The sequence below is a fragment of the Amborella trichopoda genome, chromosome 7 (genome assembly GCF_054954075.1).
Source record: "Amborella trichopoda isolate Santa Cruz 75 chromosome 7, AtrichopodaSantaCruz75HAP2 v2.0, whole genome shotgun sequence".
In the NCBI taxonomy this organism is placed as follows: domain Eukaryota; kingdom Viridiplantae; phylum Streptophyta; class Magnoliopsida; order Amborellales; family Amborellaceae; genus Amborella; species Amborella trichopoda.
In genome coordinates this window covers 4185537-4202762 of record NC_142342.1, presented here as the reverse complement: position 1 = coordinate 4202762, position 17226 = coordinate 4185537, and the positions used below count along the sequence as shown (strand labels likewise).

The 17226-nt window shown below is 35.1% G+C and overlaps 1 protein-coding gene across 10 annotated transcripts; it reads right to left on the bottom strand.

Moving 5' to 3' along the window:
- Positions 1–3399: 3399 nt before the first annotated feature.
- On the bottom strand, positions 3400–14524 carry AT-HF (HIS HF). Of its 10 annotated transcripts, none has more exons than XR_016059527.1 (19): positions 14166–14512; positions 13952–14034; positions 12782–12876; positions 11247–11350; positions 9016–9185; positions 8780–8894; positions 8132–8190; positions 7995–8033; positions 7676–7774; positions 7422–7484; positions 7264–7304; positions 6989–7071; positions 6682–6790; positions 6543–6596; positions 6130–6217; positions 5577–5614; positions 4649–4754; positions 3974–4140; positions 3400–3666 (listed from the first exon to the last, which is right to left on the bottom strand). XR_016059527.1 is itself a non-coding variant. In XM_006857338.4 (19 exons), exons 1-19 carry the CDS (start codon positions 14332–14334, stop codon positions 3607–3609), a joined length of 1764 nt encoding a protein of 587 aa, XP_006857400.2. In that variant the 5' UTR covers positions 14335–14524; the 3' UTR covers positions 3400–3606. The 10 variants fall into 10 exon arrangements, 7 of the variants coding, with proteins under 7 accessions (XP_006857400.2, XP_088728508.1, XP_088728510.1 ...); XM_006857338.4 differs by having other exon boundaries at positions 7264–7326; positions 14166–14524; XM_088872382.1 differs by having other exon boundaries at positions 7264–7326; positions 14374–14504.
- Positions 14525–17226: the final 2702 nt, after the last annotated feature.

The window sequence follows — 17226 nt, the reverse complement described above, 5'->3', positions numbered from 1 at the left end:
AAAATATTTTGTAATGCAATTGTGATGCATATATGGCTGAGTCCCTAGTTGGCAATATTGAAAAGAAATAACGTTTTGATGTTTTACACCATATATTTTAGTTGAATGGTGTAGACTAAATATATCTTTTAAGATACTTGCATGTCTATTATGCTAATGTCAAATCTTATTAACATTCAAAAACGAAAAAAGAAAAGAAAAGAATAGTTAACATGAAATATAGGGGAAATATCCTCGTATCCCATATTTTTTGTTTTCATGTCTCAATAGATCCAAAGATTCAAAATATATCTCCTAATCCCCTGACTAACTTTACCCATTTTTAACTAGTTTTTTAGCCCTAACAAATATAAAAAAGGTATGCTCATTCTAAATCCTCCATCTCTTTACGTGATATATTCTCCCAAACTTCTCTCTCTCTAATATTCACCATCTTTATCTCTCTAACGGGGAGAGAGTGTGAGAGACATGGGAGGAGAGAAAGTGGGAAAATAGATAGAGAGAGATTTATGAGAAAATCACTTAAAGAGAGAGAAATGATGATGTTTAAAAAAGATGGTGTTTAAAAATAATGTCTTTCTTATATTTGTTTGGGCAAAAAAATAAGTTTAAAAGGGGATAAAGTTAGCTCATGGAGTTAAAATATATAAAACTTTGAATTTTTATGACCCAATATATGTTTTGAAATCTTGGATTTATTGAGATATAAAACTTAAAAATAAGAGGTATGGAGATATTTTCCCTTAAATATATTATCCAAATAAATACATGGTGTAGATTACTGCAACATTACTTTTACATTTAAATTTGTCATATTATGTAAAATTTTTCCAAGGTTAAATAGTTAACCCCACATGAGTACGGTTTAATAAATTTCCATTAAAAAAGTTGAAAGTTCTAGGGAAATTATCACTAATATACCTATATTTTAATAAAATCGAAAAAAAAAACCTCTAACTTGCCAAAACCTCTCCTACACCCTTTTTCCCAATTTTTGGTTTTTTTTTTATGAAAATACCCTTCATGTTATTTTTTTACCGTAAAGAATATTTCGGTAATTTAAATACCCTAATAAGTTGAAGGAGTATTACAGTAATTAAAATACCGTAATAAGTTAAAGGAGTATTACGGTAATTAAAATACCATAATATCTTAAAGTAGTATTAAAGTAATTTAATTACCGTAATATTGCCCAACCCTCAAAACAAAGGATTTGTTAGTCTCGAGTCTACTATCTATTTACTCCCTCGATAAAAATCCATACTAGTTGTATTTTTCAAATCTCAAATTTTTAAGATATAATCTCTACTTAATTTTTATATGGTTCTCCAAATTTTAGAACAAAAACACTCTTAAATAGGTGCTTTTGAGCATGAGAATAGATCCACATCGTGCTCCCATTGGAATATAGTTTTTTGAACAAAGAGGGGCAGCTCTCATATTAGCTTTGGTTTCAAGCTTTTCAACTAATAGGAGGGTAGAAGTGGCTAGGAAAGTATTACGGTAATAAGAATAACATAAAAACTTCCCACACATTATGGTCAAGACTTTCGACCCTCTTATTGGTTGAAAAGCTTCAAATCGAAACTAATATCAAGGCTACCCCTCTCTCTTTTCAAAACATACATGTTCCCATGGGAGTACGATGTGGATCTACTCCCTCGCTCAAAAACACATATTTAAGAGTGTTTTTGTTCTAAAATTTTGAGAACTATATAAAAATTAAGTAGAGATTATATCTTAAAAATTTGATATTTGAAAAATACAGCTAGCATGGATTTTTGCCGAAGGAGTAAATAGATAGTAGACTCGAGAGAGTAGAAAATCCTTTGTTATAAGGCTGGAGAAATATTACGGTAATTAAAATACCATAATACATTAATTACCATAATATTACTTTAAGGTATTATGGTATTTTAATTACCATAATACTCCTTCAATTTATTACGGTATTTAAATTATCATAATGTTATTACAGTAATTAAATTACCGTAATACTACTTTAAGGTATTACGGTATTTTAATTACCGTAATCCTTCAACTTATTACGGTATTTAAATTACGTAATGTTCTTTACGGTAAAAACTACCGTGAAGGGTATTTTCATCCAAAAAAAATCAAAAATTGAAAAAAAGAGTGTAGACGAGGTTTTGAAAATTTAAAAGATTTTTTTTCAATTTTATTAAAATATAGATATATTAACGATAATCTCCCAAAGTTCTATTAGTAAAGGGGATGAAATTCTCACTCTTTCAATCTCTACCGTATCAAAAATCATTAGTATGATCTAAACTTCACTAAATTAAGGCCTAACTGGGAAAAAGGATTGAATGACATGCTCACTTTTTTTCTCTACAAAATGATTCACCATGTGGTATGGAATAGGATCCAGTTTTTTAAAAAGGTGAGGTTTGTATAAGGTTCGTCCTTTAAACCATCAAAGTAAGGTGCACAATGGAATAAAGCTAAAAGATGTGGTTCAAGAACCAATAATCCTTACAATGATATGCAAATATATATTTATACCTAATTTACGAAATTTAAAGCTTCAACGAAAATGTAGACTAAGTAGATATGAAATTTAAAACTTCAAAAATATTATAGATTGAACAAATCTAAAAACATTTGAAAATAGATAAACCAGATAATATATTACAAGATGCACTATTTTGAATACTTGAAATTCTATCTTTTTCATGTACATACATCTCGAGGTCAAGATGTTTCAAGTGAGTTTTTGAAGTGTGGCTTATTTCTATAATATAAGATTGACAACTTATATAAGAATTTTTCTTTTATAAAGCATTAGTATTAATCAAATCTATCCTATCTTAAAAATTCATCACCATGGACAGTGCCTTGTCTCTCTCTCTTCTTTCTCTCTGTTGGCAAGGGAAGTTGGATGAAAATTCCTCCAGTTCTCTATATCTCTTTCCACCAACCACTGTAATTTACACTGTAGTATAGTTATACCTACATGAGCTAATGAAAACTAGCATAGAACCCGGTGGTAAAAAGTTATTTTGTGCAAAAGCTAGCCTCGTGTATCTTAAAATTGCCTAAACAACATCACATACTTCAGACAAGCCTCTCTCTCTCTGCAATTGATGGAGAGATGCTTTCCACCTCACACAAAAACCTGCTGAAACTTTCAGCCAGAAAGTACGCCAAGTTTTTGAGTAGAATTATCCCAACCATCCACATTTAGATCGGACAGCAAGTAATAGTAGTCATATATTTGATGTGTGCGGCGCCACATGCAAGTTTCCCTTTGTTAATATCAAGACTTTTTGGATTTTCCAGAGCAGCTTTATGTTATGCACATATTAAGTCGATCCTAACTAATTTTTGTTCAATTCCAAATCAACATAAAAAGCCATCAAAGCATCAAGAAGATAATTTCCATCCAAATATCAACACAAAATTAGTTCAAATTAAACTCAGGGCGACCAACTTAGCATCAAAATTTGATAGCTGGGATCTCCCCGCAACACAGTGTAAGCATCCGAACAATCCATTCAATGGTTTATACGCATTTTACAAGCAAAAAGACTCTGTGTCAAGAAGCTGCTACTTTTGCAAGTTCGATAAATATATCAAGAAACATCATAATCTGACTTCGATACCTCTATCCAGCAAATGCTTCTTAACTGATGTAATCGGAACCTGTAAAGAGTAAAGATTAAAAAAAACGCTAAATTTAGTTCATGAATTGAGAAAATCAACACTCACCATTTTAAGGGAGTCCAAAATAATTACAGTAAAGAAAAACCATAGATTAAAAAGCACTGCAGATTTAATGTCGCCATGAAAATGAGACACATTGCTTTTGGTTTCCAGAGAATAACAAAAGCCCATTGAGAAAGAAATATCTTACCCTTTTGGAGCAATTTATTTCATACTCCATTTTATAATATATTTTCCCTTGGTTAAATGCTGAAACCACTAAGGTCTTTGCCTTTTTGAGAATTACCTCCTTCCGGTGAAATATGCCAGCAGCAAGAGCAGCTGAAGCATTTGTTTTCTGAAAGACCTCTGAGAAGTGTTCAACTGCACCAGCCCCACTGCTTGCAATGACAGGAATACTAACTGCATCTGAAATCAGCTTGATCAAATCTGTATCAAACCCATGTCCTTGACCTACAAACACACCGGCATTGAAGCATTTTCACAGACTATAAAATCGGAAAGTTTCAGAAAAATAACTATAAATTGGATCTCTTGCTTCAAGGGAAAGTATAACTTCAGAAAACAGCCATCCAATTGGGTCATGACCATGCAATAAATGGACGGTGGATGGTGATACCGTGATGGAGAGAGAGTGTATAACCATTGGGGTCATGCTCTCCCCCCCTCTCTCTCTCTGTCCACAAATTCTAAAGATGATCATGGCCGTAATGAGCTAAAGTTTCCGTAGTCCAATGAGCCATAGTTAATTTATTCTGGTCATCGTCCAAAGGTTTGTGAAACCTGCTGCTTCAGTTAATAGACCTAACCTATCACATCTTGGTCAGTACCTTGAAGAAGGAATTTTGTGTGTAGCATCTTGGTCGGTACTTTGAACAGGAATTTTATATGTTATTCCTCATACATGAATCCATTATTGGAGCTTCTAAATGTAATAAATGATAAACTCTAAGATATTTACCATCACAATCTATACAATTGAGCAATATTTCTCCTGCCCCCAGCTCTTCAACAGCTTTTGCAAGCTCATATGCTCCAATGGGTCGGCCCTCCCTACCACCATTGACCTGCTTCAAGAGCACAACACAGTAAAATATAACTGGTCCAAAAATGAAAAATACATATGAAGAACAAAAGTTCAGAACGGTGAAGACATAAAAGTACAATAACAAGACCTCCCTATGCATACACCACAATATCAAGAATAAATATAAGGGAATTGTTTATAACTTAACAATACTGTTAAAATTTTAAAACCCATTTTTTAAATCTTTGAAACTTCCATAGAAGGAAGACAACCAAACCCATTCTTAAGATCTGTGAAACTTTAAGGTTAACTTTCTCAAAAAAAAAAAAGATTTGTGAAACTTCCATAGAAGGAAAACTACCAACCCATTTTTAAGATCTGAAACTCCCATAGAAGGAAGACCACCAACCCATTTTTAAGATCTGAAACTCCCATAGAAGGAAGACCACCAACCCATTTTTAAGATCTGAAACTCCCATAGAAGGAAGACCACCAACCCATTTTTAAGATCTGAAACTCCCATAGAAGGAAGACCACCAACCCATTTTTAAGATCTGAAACTCCCATTGAAGGAAGACCACCAATCTCTCTCTCTCTCTCTCTCTCTCTCTCTCTTCCAGGGGGAGGCTCCAAAAGCCCCCCCAATGCATCTTCCACAAAGTTTGGAGAGAGAGAGAGAGTGACCTTAATGCCAAGAGTTTGACAACAATATCTCCATTAGCAGATGTGGTAAAATTTTAGAACATTTCATGTTTTTGCCATAATTAATGTACCAGTACAATTCACAGCATCTGAGAAACATTACTAGCAGTTCTAAATCTTAGGCATATAATCAAGGGATCAGACGGAAAACAAGAATTACCGTGCATTGGTACCATGCATATTCTTCTTCGTTAGGGCCTGCAATCAGAGAGGAAAACAAAATAGTTTTAAGTCAATGGGAATTCTAAATGGTTGCAGCTAACTGGAGATAGCTCTAGCAACTGTTGTCAACAAATGAAAATGTTACTTTAAAATGTACTCAAAAGGCTCAGCTCGATCATAGAACTGAAGCACCAAATCTTCCAAATTGTTTTAAGCTAAAATGACAAGATCAATATGGGCTGGTTTAGTGATAGCAATGCGTTGGTTCAGTGGTTCAGAAAGGAAAAAAAACTAGTTTCAAGTCAATGGGAATTCTAAATAGTTGCAGCTAGCTGGAGATAGCTCTAGCACCCATAGTCAACAAATGAAAATGTTACTTTACAATCAACTGAAAAGGCTCAGCTCGATCATGAACTGAAGCACCAAATCTTCCAAATTGTTTAAAGCCAAAATGACCAGATTAATATGGGTTGGTTCAGAGGTAGACAAAGGTAGGCCAAAACCAAAAGCACCATTCAACAATGTACACTGGTAATGAGTTGGTAATAAACCTGGACTCATCACCCTGATTGTCTTGAACTCGACATCATTGGGACTCTTTAGGTATACTCTGCGTGGATCTATACTTACGACCACAGCCTGTGACCAAATAAATCATCAGATATCTTCAGCTGCTGCTATAAGAATCCAAAAATCAGTTATAGGAGCACAGGACCAGAAATGAAATGCCATGATTTGGAAACCATGCCAAGAAAGAAATTTAAAATTCACTGTTACTATTTATGAATAAAAGAAGTAGCAATGCTATAGCTACGAAGGCAACTGAAATCTCATGCACATGATAAAATGAATCCCTTTGGGCAATCATATTCTATAATAGACAGCACATGCAACACATAAGAACTAAGGGAGTGAAAGAAAACAAACAAGGAAAACAATTAAGCAGCCAAGAAAGCAAATTCACCTGGTTTCCATAAACACGAGAAATCTGTTCTAAGCTACTTTTCCCACTTTTTACCTATAAAAGGCAGTCGGGGAAATGAATCAGGAGTAGATTTTAGGCCAGGATCAGAACGCATAGCAATGCACAAACATAAGCTTACACCCGTTCTTCGGTATTCTTCAGCTGTATAAACAGCATCACTTCCGATGGATATCTTATCTGCTCCGGACCGGAAATATTCTGATGCAACTTCAAGACTCGAATAATGCCTACACAAAATATGAAATTAAATATATTAGTCTTTGTTAAGCTCGATAGACATGTAAAATAAGAGATTCACATGAGAATCATCACGGGAATCATCATGGATCAGAATAAGGCTACATCTCAATCCCATAAGTATGCAAATGATTCTTTGACTGGAAACAGATTGAAGTTTTCCATGAGAAGAAACTGTGAAGCCATACCTCCCATTTGCATCTGTGAAGTCCCTTATACCTCCACCTACCGTTAGTGGAACAAAGACATTTTCAGACGTATAACGTAAGACCTGCAATGTATATATAATAGTGAATACATGGGTAAAGAGAAATTCTACAGAGAAACAACTCAAAAATGTGAACCAAAAAAGGAGAATCTAAGAAATCTATCACAGGAACTATAAGCCTTTTTCTTTTTATTACTTAAAAGGAATATATGCCTATAAATCTCATTCATTTTTCTGAAAAGCTAACTTCCTTACCTTCAACATTGGCAAATCAGCAAGAGGGAAGTCACGGAAGCCTGTTATGTTAAGAAAAGTGACCTACAGTGCAATCCTTGCTTTTAAGAGCTCAAACTATCAGTTTGTACAGGTCCTCTACATGCATACTAGCATTATTTGACAACATACACACATACCTCATCAGCACCATCCACATAATATTGCCCTGCCAGCTGAACAGGCTTGCCAAGGTTCCTCACCTTAAAAATTCAGGTTTCAAACAATACACAACAGAGGAGACATTAAAGTTCATGAAGAAGCAACAAAATCACAAGGAGATACCATAGCAAAAATAGTTTAATGAAAAAACTGTCAAAGCAGCATGTACAATGTGCAAATCCAGTAAATAATAAATTAATTAAAACTTTAAAATCAAGTATACATAGGGTACCTCATGCTCCTTCGTGTGATCTCTCACATCGTACTGATCTCCTTTAGTGACAACAAGGTCTCCTCTATCATTTGTTCGTACATCAAGGCAAGCAATTACCTAGAAAATTGAAATAACAGTGAAAAATGCAACTACTAAGTTTCTGTAACAGGAAAATAAGGTTGATCGTGCAGACTCAATCAGATAGTACATCCAAGTCCAACACAAGGCAATGAGATTATAACCAAAATATATTAAAAATTACAAAGTTTTAACAAGGGAGGCAACATGAAATAAAGTTAAATGAAAGAATTACATATTTCAAGACTCAATCTCTTACTCTCTTCGCAAGCTTTGATGCTTTCTGTTCAGTCTGCTTCTGCATTTTACATCAACTTTCCCATCATGAAGTATTTCACAAAATACACGAAATACTGAAAGCCACCAGCTACATACTTTGAATTACTCAAAGCTTACCTCTCCTACATAAGACGTATTTGTACCCAAGAACCTTCTCAATATGGAAAGCCCGACATCTGTAACTCATTTGTGATGACAAACAAAAAGTCATGCAGATGTAAATGGTGAAATGCTACTAATATGTAAATATTTTTGGTATCATACAAAAATCTTAAAAATATCCAAATTTAAGAATAATGCTTTCCATTCTGTGACATTTAATATAAAGCACAACCTAGCAAAGATCAACTTGATCAGATTTTACATTACAATGCCAAAAATGAAAGTGGCACAATCAGCAGTAAGGTAATCAAAGTCAAAACTAGTAGAGAAACAAAAGGAATGAAATTTTCTACAGCCTATTTTTTGTAATGGCCATGTTGCTCCATTTTTTTTATATTCTTTTTTGGAAGAAATTATTGCTTCAATATTCAGTTATGTAAGAGGATATCACCACATAAATTGCACAAGCAATCTTCTTTTTCCCAGAAACTTAAAAAGCAATGCTAAAGCTCTGAGCATAAACATGTAAGAAAATTAACTTTCAGAAAAGAAAAAAAAAAACATGTAAGAAATCGAAGCACATATCCTTCAATCAACTAACTAAAAAAAATGAAACAAATAAAATTAATTAATCCTCTCAAAAGGTCAAAGGAAATTACTTACCACCACTCTTCTCTGGGTGAAACTGGACTGCATGCACGTTACCCTTTCTAATAGAAGCTATAAAATCATCACCATAAGTGCAAGTTGATGAGATCCATTCCTTGTTGGCATCCGACTGCATCAAAAACCATATAAAGGACTTAAATCAAACTAAAAGTAGCAAAATGCACAAAAAGCACCACCACTTGCAGACAACCAATATAAGTCAACGTCAACAAACACTACAGAGTGCATACAGGCATTGCACGGTAGGAGTGAACAAAATAAACATGCCTCCCTCCAATATCTTCCAAAATTTCTGAGTCCTGAGTGGTTTGCACAGCATTCCAACCTATATGGGGTACTCTGAGCCCATTTGACGAGTCAAAACGCCCAACCACACCAGGTATAATGCCTAATCCTTTCACTGAAACGCATACCAAAATCATCAAATAAGCAAATAAAATGAATGACATCAAACAAATATACTTGGAAACCTACTAAGAACCTAGATAAATAGTCATGGATCCAAGTATCCCATAAATACATAAAAAATTTCAGTTTCTGCTATACATAAGCATTTGATAAGTTATAAAAGAAGGTTGACAAGCACCATCTAACATAAAGGAAATGGTAGCTTCAAGAATGCATCTTATATAGGTACTAAATATGTCATATAAGGACTATCAACATGATCCATTAGTAGCCTCTAAACATGACTCCTAATATATAACACGGACCATGGCTAACTCACCTGGACCTGCCCAAGGCATTTGGCTCCAAATGGAGGTATCAAGGGACCAGCATCATTCAAACCAAACATCAAGTAGCCCAAGACCTTTTTGTGGCTGCAAATAACTAGCCTAGGCAGTACCAGGCCCAAAACTCCGTAATACAATACCAGCACATTTTAAAACCTTTAGGCCACAGGTAAATTTAGAATATTCATATCAAGTGATGCATATAACTCTCCCTCGATCAAAAGATGCTAGTCAATATCTTCTTTCATTGACAGCATGACTAAAAAGGGATTTGAGGACTATTCCTAATAGAAAAAAATTCAGATGCTTATTTCACTGGAAAAAGTTCTATTAAAAGATAAGACATAACATAAAACAAAGTTCAGATGCTTATTTCACACATACACACACAAAAAGGCTCTTCTAGAAAATTCCAAATGAAAACTCAAAAGAAGGGAAGAAAGGAGTAATGCTTATCTTCTGTCTCAGTAGAAGTCTTGACCAGCTTTACTACTTTATGAAAATGCTCGAGTATGGGAAAAGGGATCTTAGTCTAAAGGCTTCAATACAGTACAAAGAAATGATGGAAGAAACAAACAGTAAATGATATAAAAAAAAAAAAACAGCATCACAATAGAAAACGTATGTTTTTAAACCATCTATAGCCAAAGCTACACCAAGACTGAAGGTCAGCAGTGTGGAGTCAGACCAAAGCCAAAACGTACAGAGTTGGCAAATTTGGACAACCAATTCCTCAAGGTCAGCAGTTTGGAGTCAGACCAAAGCCAAAACTTACAGAGTTGGCAAATTTGGACAACCAATTCCTCAAAGTCAGCAGTTTGGAGTCAGACCAAAGCCAAAACTTACAGAGTTCGCAAATTTGGACAACCAATTCCAGCTGAAAATATTAACCACCACACTACTCAAGTTTGCTTTCTGAAATTTCACTTTCTCCTACAAGTAGGTAGTGAATGCCATCAATAAAGATCGAAATTAAACTAAAAATAACCATATTATGGGGGCCACACCATGAAAGTAAACAATTCAAACTTGAAAAACTTTTGAAAGTTCACTGTAACGGTAGGACTCAGAGATGTCTTGACAGAAATATAAGTGCCCCCACCACCCATTCCTCCTCCACTACCCCATGCTACCCCCCCCCCCCTTTTTCGTTTTCAAAAAAGAAAAAAGAAAAAAGAAAGAGAATCTGGGACCTCCCTTCCCTAACCATCTGTGGAGAATAAGCAACTGGTGACAGCTCCAGGTGAAAAATGGGATCCCTAGTGGAAGCCATAGCATTCAGCAATTAAAAATTATGGAGATACATGAATCATTAAATAATTGACTAACTTACAAATTACGAAGCCACCTTTGAACTTCAAAATCATATTTTTTGTATTCATTAATGGTATCAATATCAGGGCAGGTATCGAAGCACACATAAGAAAAGAAAAGACATCAAGGTCATTCATGAAATAGTATCAAGGTCATACCTCAACAGCAGTGTTTAAATCTGAACACGTCGACTCGTGACTTACCCCAAGACCCTGGCAAGTCCCATAGTTAAACCACGAGACTCACCCAAGTCCATTACTTTTCAGCCCTTTTCATGTGTTTTGGTCATAGAGCCATTGAGACTCATTCAAGTCAAACCGGTCTGACTCTTGGTGAGTCACGAGCTGACTGAGTTTTAAAACGCTGCTCAATGGTAAAAGGAACTGGAAACCATACAAGCATCAAGAATCCACCTGGCCCATTCTCCTCGCTAGACTCAAAAAGTAGTTGCAGCCCAAGACAAATGCCAAGAAAAGGGCGGTTGTTCTTTATATAGGTACAGAGTGGTTCAGCCATCCTACATAAAGAAGCATCACCTTGAGAGTTATAAGCTTTCTTTGTAGAACATTATTGGCACATCAATATAGAACACCACAAAAACATAGGAGCAATTGAAAAAAAGGCTACACAATAAAATATCAGTGGCTCAACGACAGTTATAGGAGAATACACCTACAGGAATAAGGACTAAGGAAGACCTTAGAAGAAAGGATTATACATTCTTAAACTGACAATATCTAACAAGGACAGATAGTTGAGCATCAATAGGAAACAAGTGAACAAGACATAATCTAAACATCACTTAGTCCAGCTGAGTCACAGACAATCTCGAATGAGGGAAGCAGGTCCTGAGTCACAATGATTTTCAACAATTGGGATCCAGAACCGAGTCGATCATGATGAGTCATGATACAGTTCACAAGATTTCAAAACAACGATGTAAAGAAGTACGTCGAGCAATTTGCATACCACCTCTGAAAGCTATCTATAAAATGATGACATAGAGGACAAGACATGGAGCATCACAAGCAGGCTAGGTACCGTACTACCATCTTACAACTGGAGGGGAATAAGGGGATAGATTGGTTTTCAAACTACAAGGCTTGCAGGGTTTTCGCAATTAACTCAATGTCAATATTATCAAGTTACTTCTTTTTTACTTGTTTATAATAGCATGATGTTTGGTTGGCAATCCAGAAACAGCTCTCAATTCGCGATAGTTTCCTTTTTAGCAAAAACAAAGCAGAAGAGATGGTTAGAAACTGCATGATTACTGAAAATGAGATAGTATGAAAACCTGTCCAACGACTCTATTTTTTCGTTTATAAGTACTATTGCAGCTCTTTGATACCAAAAGGGTGCTTCGGTACCCTTGGAGGAGTATGCCACAAGATTGGGGGACACCAAATGGAACCAAAGAATTCCATAAAAGGCATGTGTTACCATGGAAAAAAATTTTGGGGCACAGGCAGGATACAGTATAGTTTCAAGTGAAATAAACAGTTTGCCAATCTCCATTTATGACGATACAAAATGTGTTGCGATTGGCAGGTTATCGATCGACAAAGTTAAGCCATTGATTTGAGGAGTATTTTCAAAACTTGTTTTACACATATTGACAATGAAAATTAGAATGAAAGCTTAAAAAAAGTAAAAGAGAAAACTTGGATACTCATAATGCGCAGCTTCGCAAGATGAAGGGAACTGGTTTGTTACCGATAAGTTGTAATAGCACCTAGTATTGAGTGCTTCCAAAGAAAACTAGACCATCAAGAAATCAAAAAAACAAGAAAAAAAAGGTTTATTGATCTAAAGAAATAATAATGCTTATTGTGAAGCGCTAGTTTCTATTTTCCATGCTATTGTGAAGCATCTTCCTTCATATAGAAAAGCAAATAAGCACACAAATTGGTATATAAACAAGCTTTACTAAAAGCATAGAATCTACCGTCTCTCAGTAAGCACATCCATTGCAGCGGCAAAAGCCCCAACACCGGGAAAGATGAGGCGATCTGCTTCAAGTATGTCTTCTGGTTGTTGTACCTGTCAAAAACATTGTTCATTGAAAACAGAAATGATATGAAGAAAGTTTCTTCTCACAAGGGTAAATTACAGCAATAAAATGCAAAAAACCAGAAAAAGAAGCTCTACATTTCCTCTCACCTTCTACAAAGAATAACTCTATCTACAAATGGAAGGCTACCCTAGACAAAAATATTGATCACCAAACTCAGAATTAATTTCATAACTACAGTTTGGCCATACTACATGAAGAAAAGAAGGGTTCGACCACATGATAGAAGGAATCAAGCAAACAAAAACCAGCATACAAAAGCAATATGCACTACAGATTTTAGTGAAATTAAACTTCCCATGAGCATCAGCTTGAATGAATAATAACTTGATCACAAAATAAAGAGAAATGTATAAGTCAAGAAATGATAAGTGACAACGTGGCAAGAGGCTTCAAATCCAAATAGCATCCTTCTTCACGATAACCTACAATTTTATGTTTTACTAAAAGGTTTAAGGTATGGGTGATTTTGGAACAATTGGCTCAATGAGATCCAATCTCCGAACTTCACCAATTTACTGTAGTGCAATATTCTTCTAATCTTCCTCATTCACATCCTTGAAGGCATTGTGCCCAAAGCAGCATAAGGTACCCACCGGCAAATTTTTTATTTTTATTTTTATTTTTCTTTGCTTCTCTTCTCATCATCAATAATAACCATTTTTTTCAAGAGATCATCACAGCAATGTATGTTTCCAATAAAATAATTGGTGGTCTAATTAAAAGAAATTTATGGTTTTGATAACTCCCTCAAAATAAAAATACATGTTCTCAAAGTGCTTCCATTCCTAACCAGTCTGCCATCAAAACCAACATGAACTGGAAAAGGAAATTATTTCTTGGTAATGCTTGATTGTATCAATAAACATTTAAGCATTTGGGCCTTTTGAAAAATACCCACGAACATTCTATAAGCATCTCTCTTTCCATTTCTAAATATGAGTAGAACAAAAACCGTAAAATACAGTAAAAGTTCAATTGAAATCTCAACTAAACTACAGATTTTAAGTGATTCAAGTGGAAGAAGGGTGAGAATTAACTCACGTCTTTGATTTCGAATCCCAAAGAACGGATTGCATTCCGAACACTTCTAACATTGCCAGCACCATAGTCCAGTAAAGTAACCACTGCACCAAAAAAAAACAAGTTTAGAGAGAGATAGAGACAGAGAAAGCGAGAGAGAGTTTATTTTGGAAGTAACCACTGCACCCAAAAAAAAAGTTTAGAGAGAGTTTATTTTGAAAGAAGAAACACTTGCCAGAATCACCATTTCTGGAAGCGAGAATTACAGTGTGCTTGAAACGATGATTCTTTAAAGAAAGGACTGAAGGTTGAGAGAGAAAGAAGAGAGAGGATTGAGAAGGTAGGAAGGTGGAAATGCACGAATTCGAAATGTTCGCCGCCTCCATAGTTGCGCACAGAGCCATAGAAAGAGAGAGAAGGGGGTTTTGGGTATGTTTTCTTACCAGGGCTTCATTATGTAAAAAATTACGAACACTAAAAAAATGTGGCGGCCCACGGGCTGGTCCAGTCCTATTTCCCCGGGATCGGCCAAGGGTCGGCTTGGGCTCGACTGGGACGGGCCAGGTGAAACTCTAGGAAAACAAAGCAAAAAAAGATGATAAAAATAAGAGCATGAACAGGTTGAATTCGGCCGGTCCATACCTGTCTTGGCTTAACCCATGCCCTAATTTTTGGGCCGGGTGCTATACTCGGCTAAAAATAAATGGGATTGCATACTATGGCCTGAGGTGCCTCACAAAATTCGAGAATATTTTTTTCAAACTTTGAATCTCGTCAATAACACACTTACAACTCCCAATTTGAAATTTGATGGACGAGTGTGATTGTCACCTTCTTATATAAAAAATAACGAAACATGTTTATATAAAGTTGTGGCAGTTGTTTCGATGCCAAAGACCCTCAAATCCGATCATCTCAACTTTGAGATACATAGACCTTAAAGTAAAATGGATTTCAAGTTTTGAAAACAGTGTGTATTATAATGTCCATACCATCAATTTTCAAGTGTTCATAGATTTTTTTATCTATATTGTTTTTGAAGCTTTAAATTTTATACCTAAAAATGAAAATGAATTTTCAAGCCATTGTACAGCTTTTCGATATTGAAACAATATCTTTCGATAATATTTGAACGTGTGCTTTATTTTGGTTGTTTAGAGCCTTAACCTTATATAAACTACATCCAAAAGTAAATAGTCTCTTTGTATATTTTTTCAAAACAAATAAAACAAAAGTAACAAATAAGTATTTTAACTTACCAACATGCATCATACCCTTAATTGCAGTTTAATATATGTAAAATAGGATTGCGACAATCACATGAAAACATGATTAATCCAACAATTTGTAAATGAATTCTGAATTTGAGAGCTTCTAGTTGGAAAAAAGGGATAATTTCATTACTTTCGAGCTTGACACGGGCACTGTTTGCACATAAGCCCGTGGCATGAATCTTCTTTACAATCCTTTGTATATATGCATCACACATAAGCACATATAGGGACCTTTTAGGGCCAGTTTGTATCGACGTATAACTACTGGGCTGCCTTTCTTATTACTGATGGGGATGGTAAAAGAGTATTTAGGTTTTTGTACCTCGATCTCGAGCTTGTTGGATTTCATGTACAGCTCTGGTGGATTTATTGTATATAAATGTGTCACACCAAACGGCAAGGAAAAGGTCCTACACGTATGTAGCCACATTATCCCAGACTTATACGCCATCCAAACATACCCTAAGTTTCTTGAAGTTTCGTAGCATTTTCTATATATGTTTGTAAAACAGTTTGGGCATGAAACTTTTATGATGGCTCAAAAATCTATTTTCACTATTGATTATGAAATTTTGTAGCTCAAAAATTGATATGGATCTCACGGATATTTGAACATTGAAAATAAACGTCATCTTTTATGATATACATTATTTTTAGAGTTTGAAATCCTAATCTTTTTCAGGTCAAAATCAAGATGATTGATTTGAAGGTTTTCCGATGTTATCACTAAAAATTTTTGTGATATGAGGTCTTTATTTCTTCTTTTTCCATAAAAGGTAAGCCCTTATTTTAACCTTTTTCTTTTCAAAGATGTCTGATGTTACTGAGAGTTCTATAAAATTGTTGGAAACCTAAAATATGCTTGTTAATTAATTGAACATGCCCAAAGATTTCATCATAAGCATGAGATTAAACCCATTAAGTTTGCCTGTGTGAGAGAGATGGGCACAAGAATCTCAGAGAAGAGAGAGATGTAGAAATGAAGACCAAGTGACAAAGAGACCAACTTCATAACAAAATCGATTGAAACATTGGTTTGCTACATTCCCCTTATCAGGGGGATGTCACAAAGGGTACAATAATCAAATATTTGAGATGACAGAGAGGAAAAATTGGTGGAAACTTTAGTATGAACTTTAATGGAGGCCACAACACAGAGATAGCCATGTAGAAACACCCCCCTCCCTCATGTGGATGTGGCGTCGGAATCTGTATCACTAGCAAAGAATGAGATTCGCACACAGATGCATGCACGCGCACATAGATAACTATGATAAAGGGTTCTCGCCCCTTAGGGGACCTTGAGGACTTGGCCCAACAAGCAATGGACCTCTTTAGTTCTTGTTGTGCAGACCATCTATGGCTAGATCTAACCCTTTAGTAATTCACAATTAATTTCTATTTTCTATTTTAAATTGTTTTTATGGGGAGACAGTATACAAAAATTGCGTCAAACAAATCCCGTAGAGCCTTGATCCAACACTTCCGGTTCTTTCTTAAATTGAAAAGTGCATTGCATTTTCTCGCCTTTTTCAATTGTTTATGACAAGGAAAGCACCTTGCGTTTTGTCTCCCTTGAGAACCGCATCGTTGGTATTTTTTAATTGTTTTTTCTATTTTTCCTCGAAAGCCTCGTCCTTCATATTTTTTAGTAGTTTTTTATTTTTTCCATGCGTTCAAGAAGATATGAGTGCCAAATTTGGGATGAAACAAATACCCTACCCTAAAAAGGAGGGAGGACGCTATAGTAGTCCGTGATATTTTTCCAATTTATTTGAAAGGTTACATAAGGTTGCCAACCTCAAAAAATCACAGTAACGCGCACCTCTAATCTTTCTCAAAAGATGCAATTGTAGTGTCAAATTTTGTTACGATGATATGAAAATCTATTTTCATATTCAATTATGAAATTGAAAGCTCAAAAAATAATGTGAATTATTTAAAAATCTTAAAAATAGACAGCCCAGATAATATGTTACAAGATGCACTCTTTTTATGGCTTAAATCATTTTCTATTCCTGT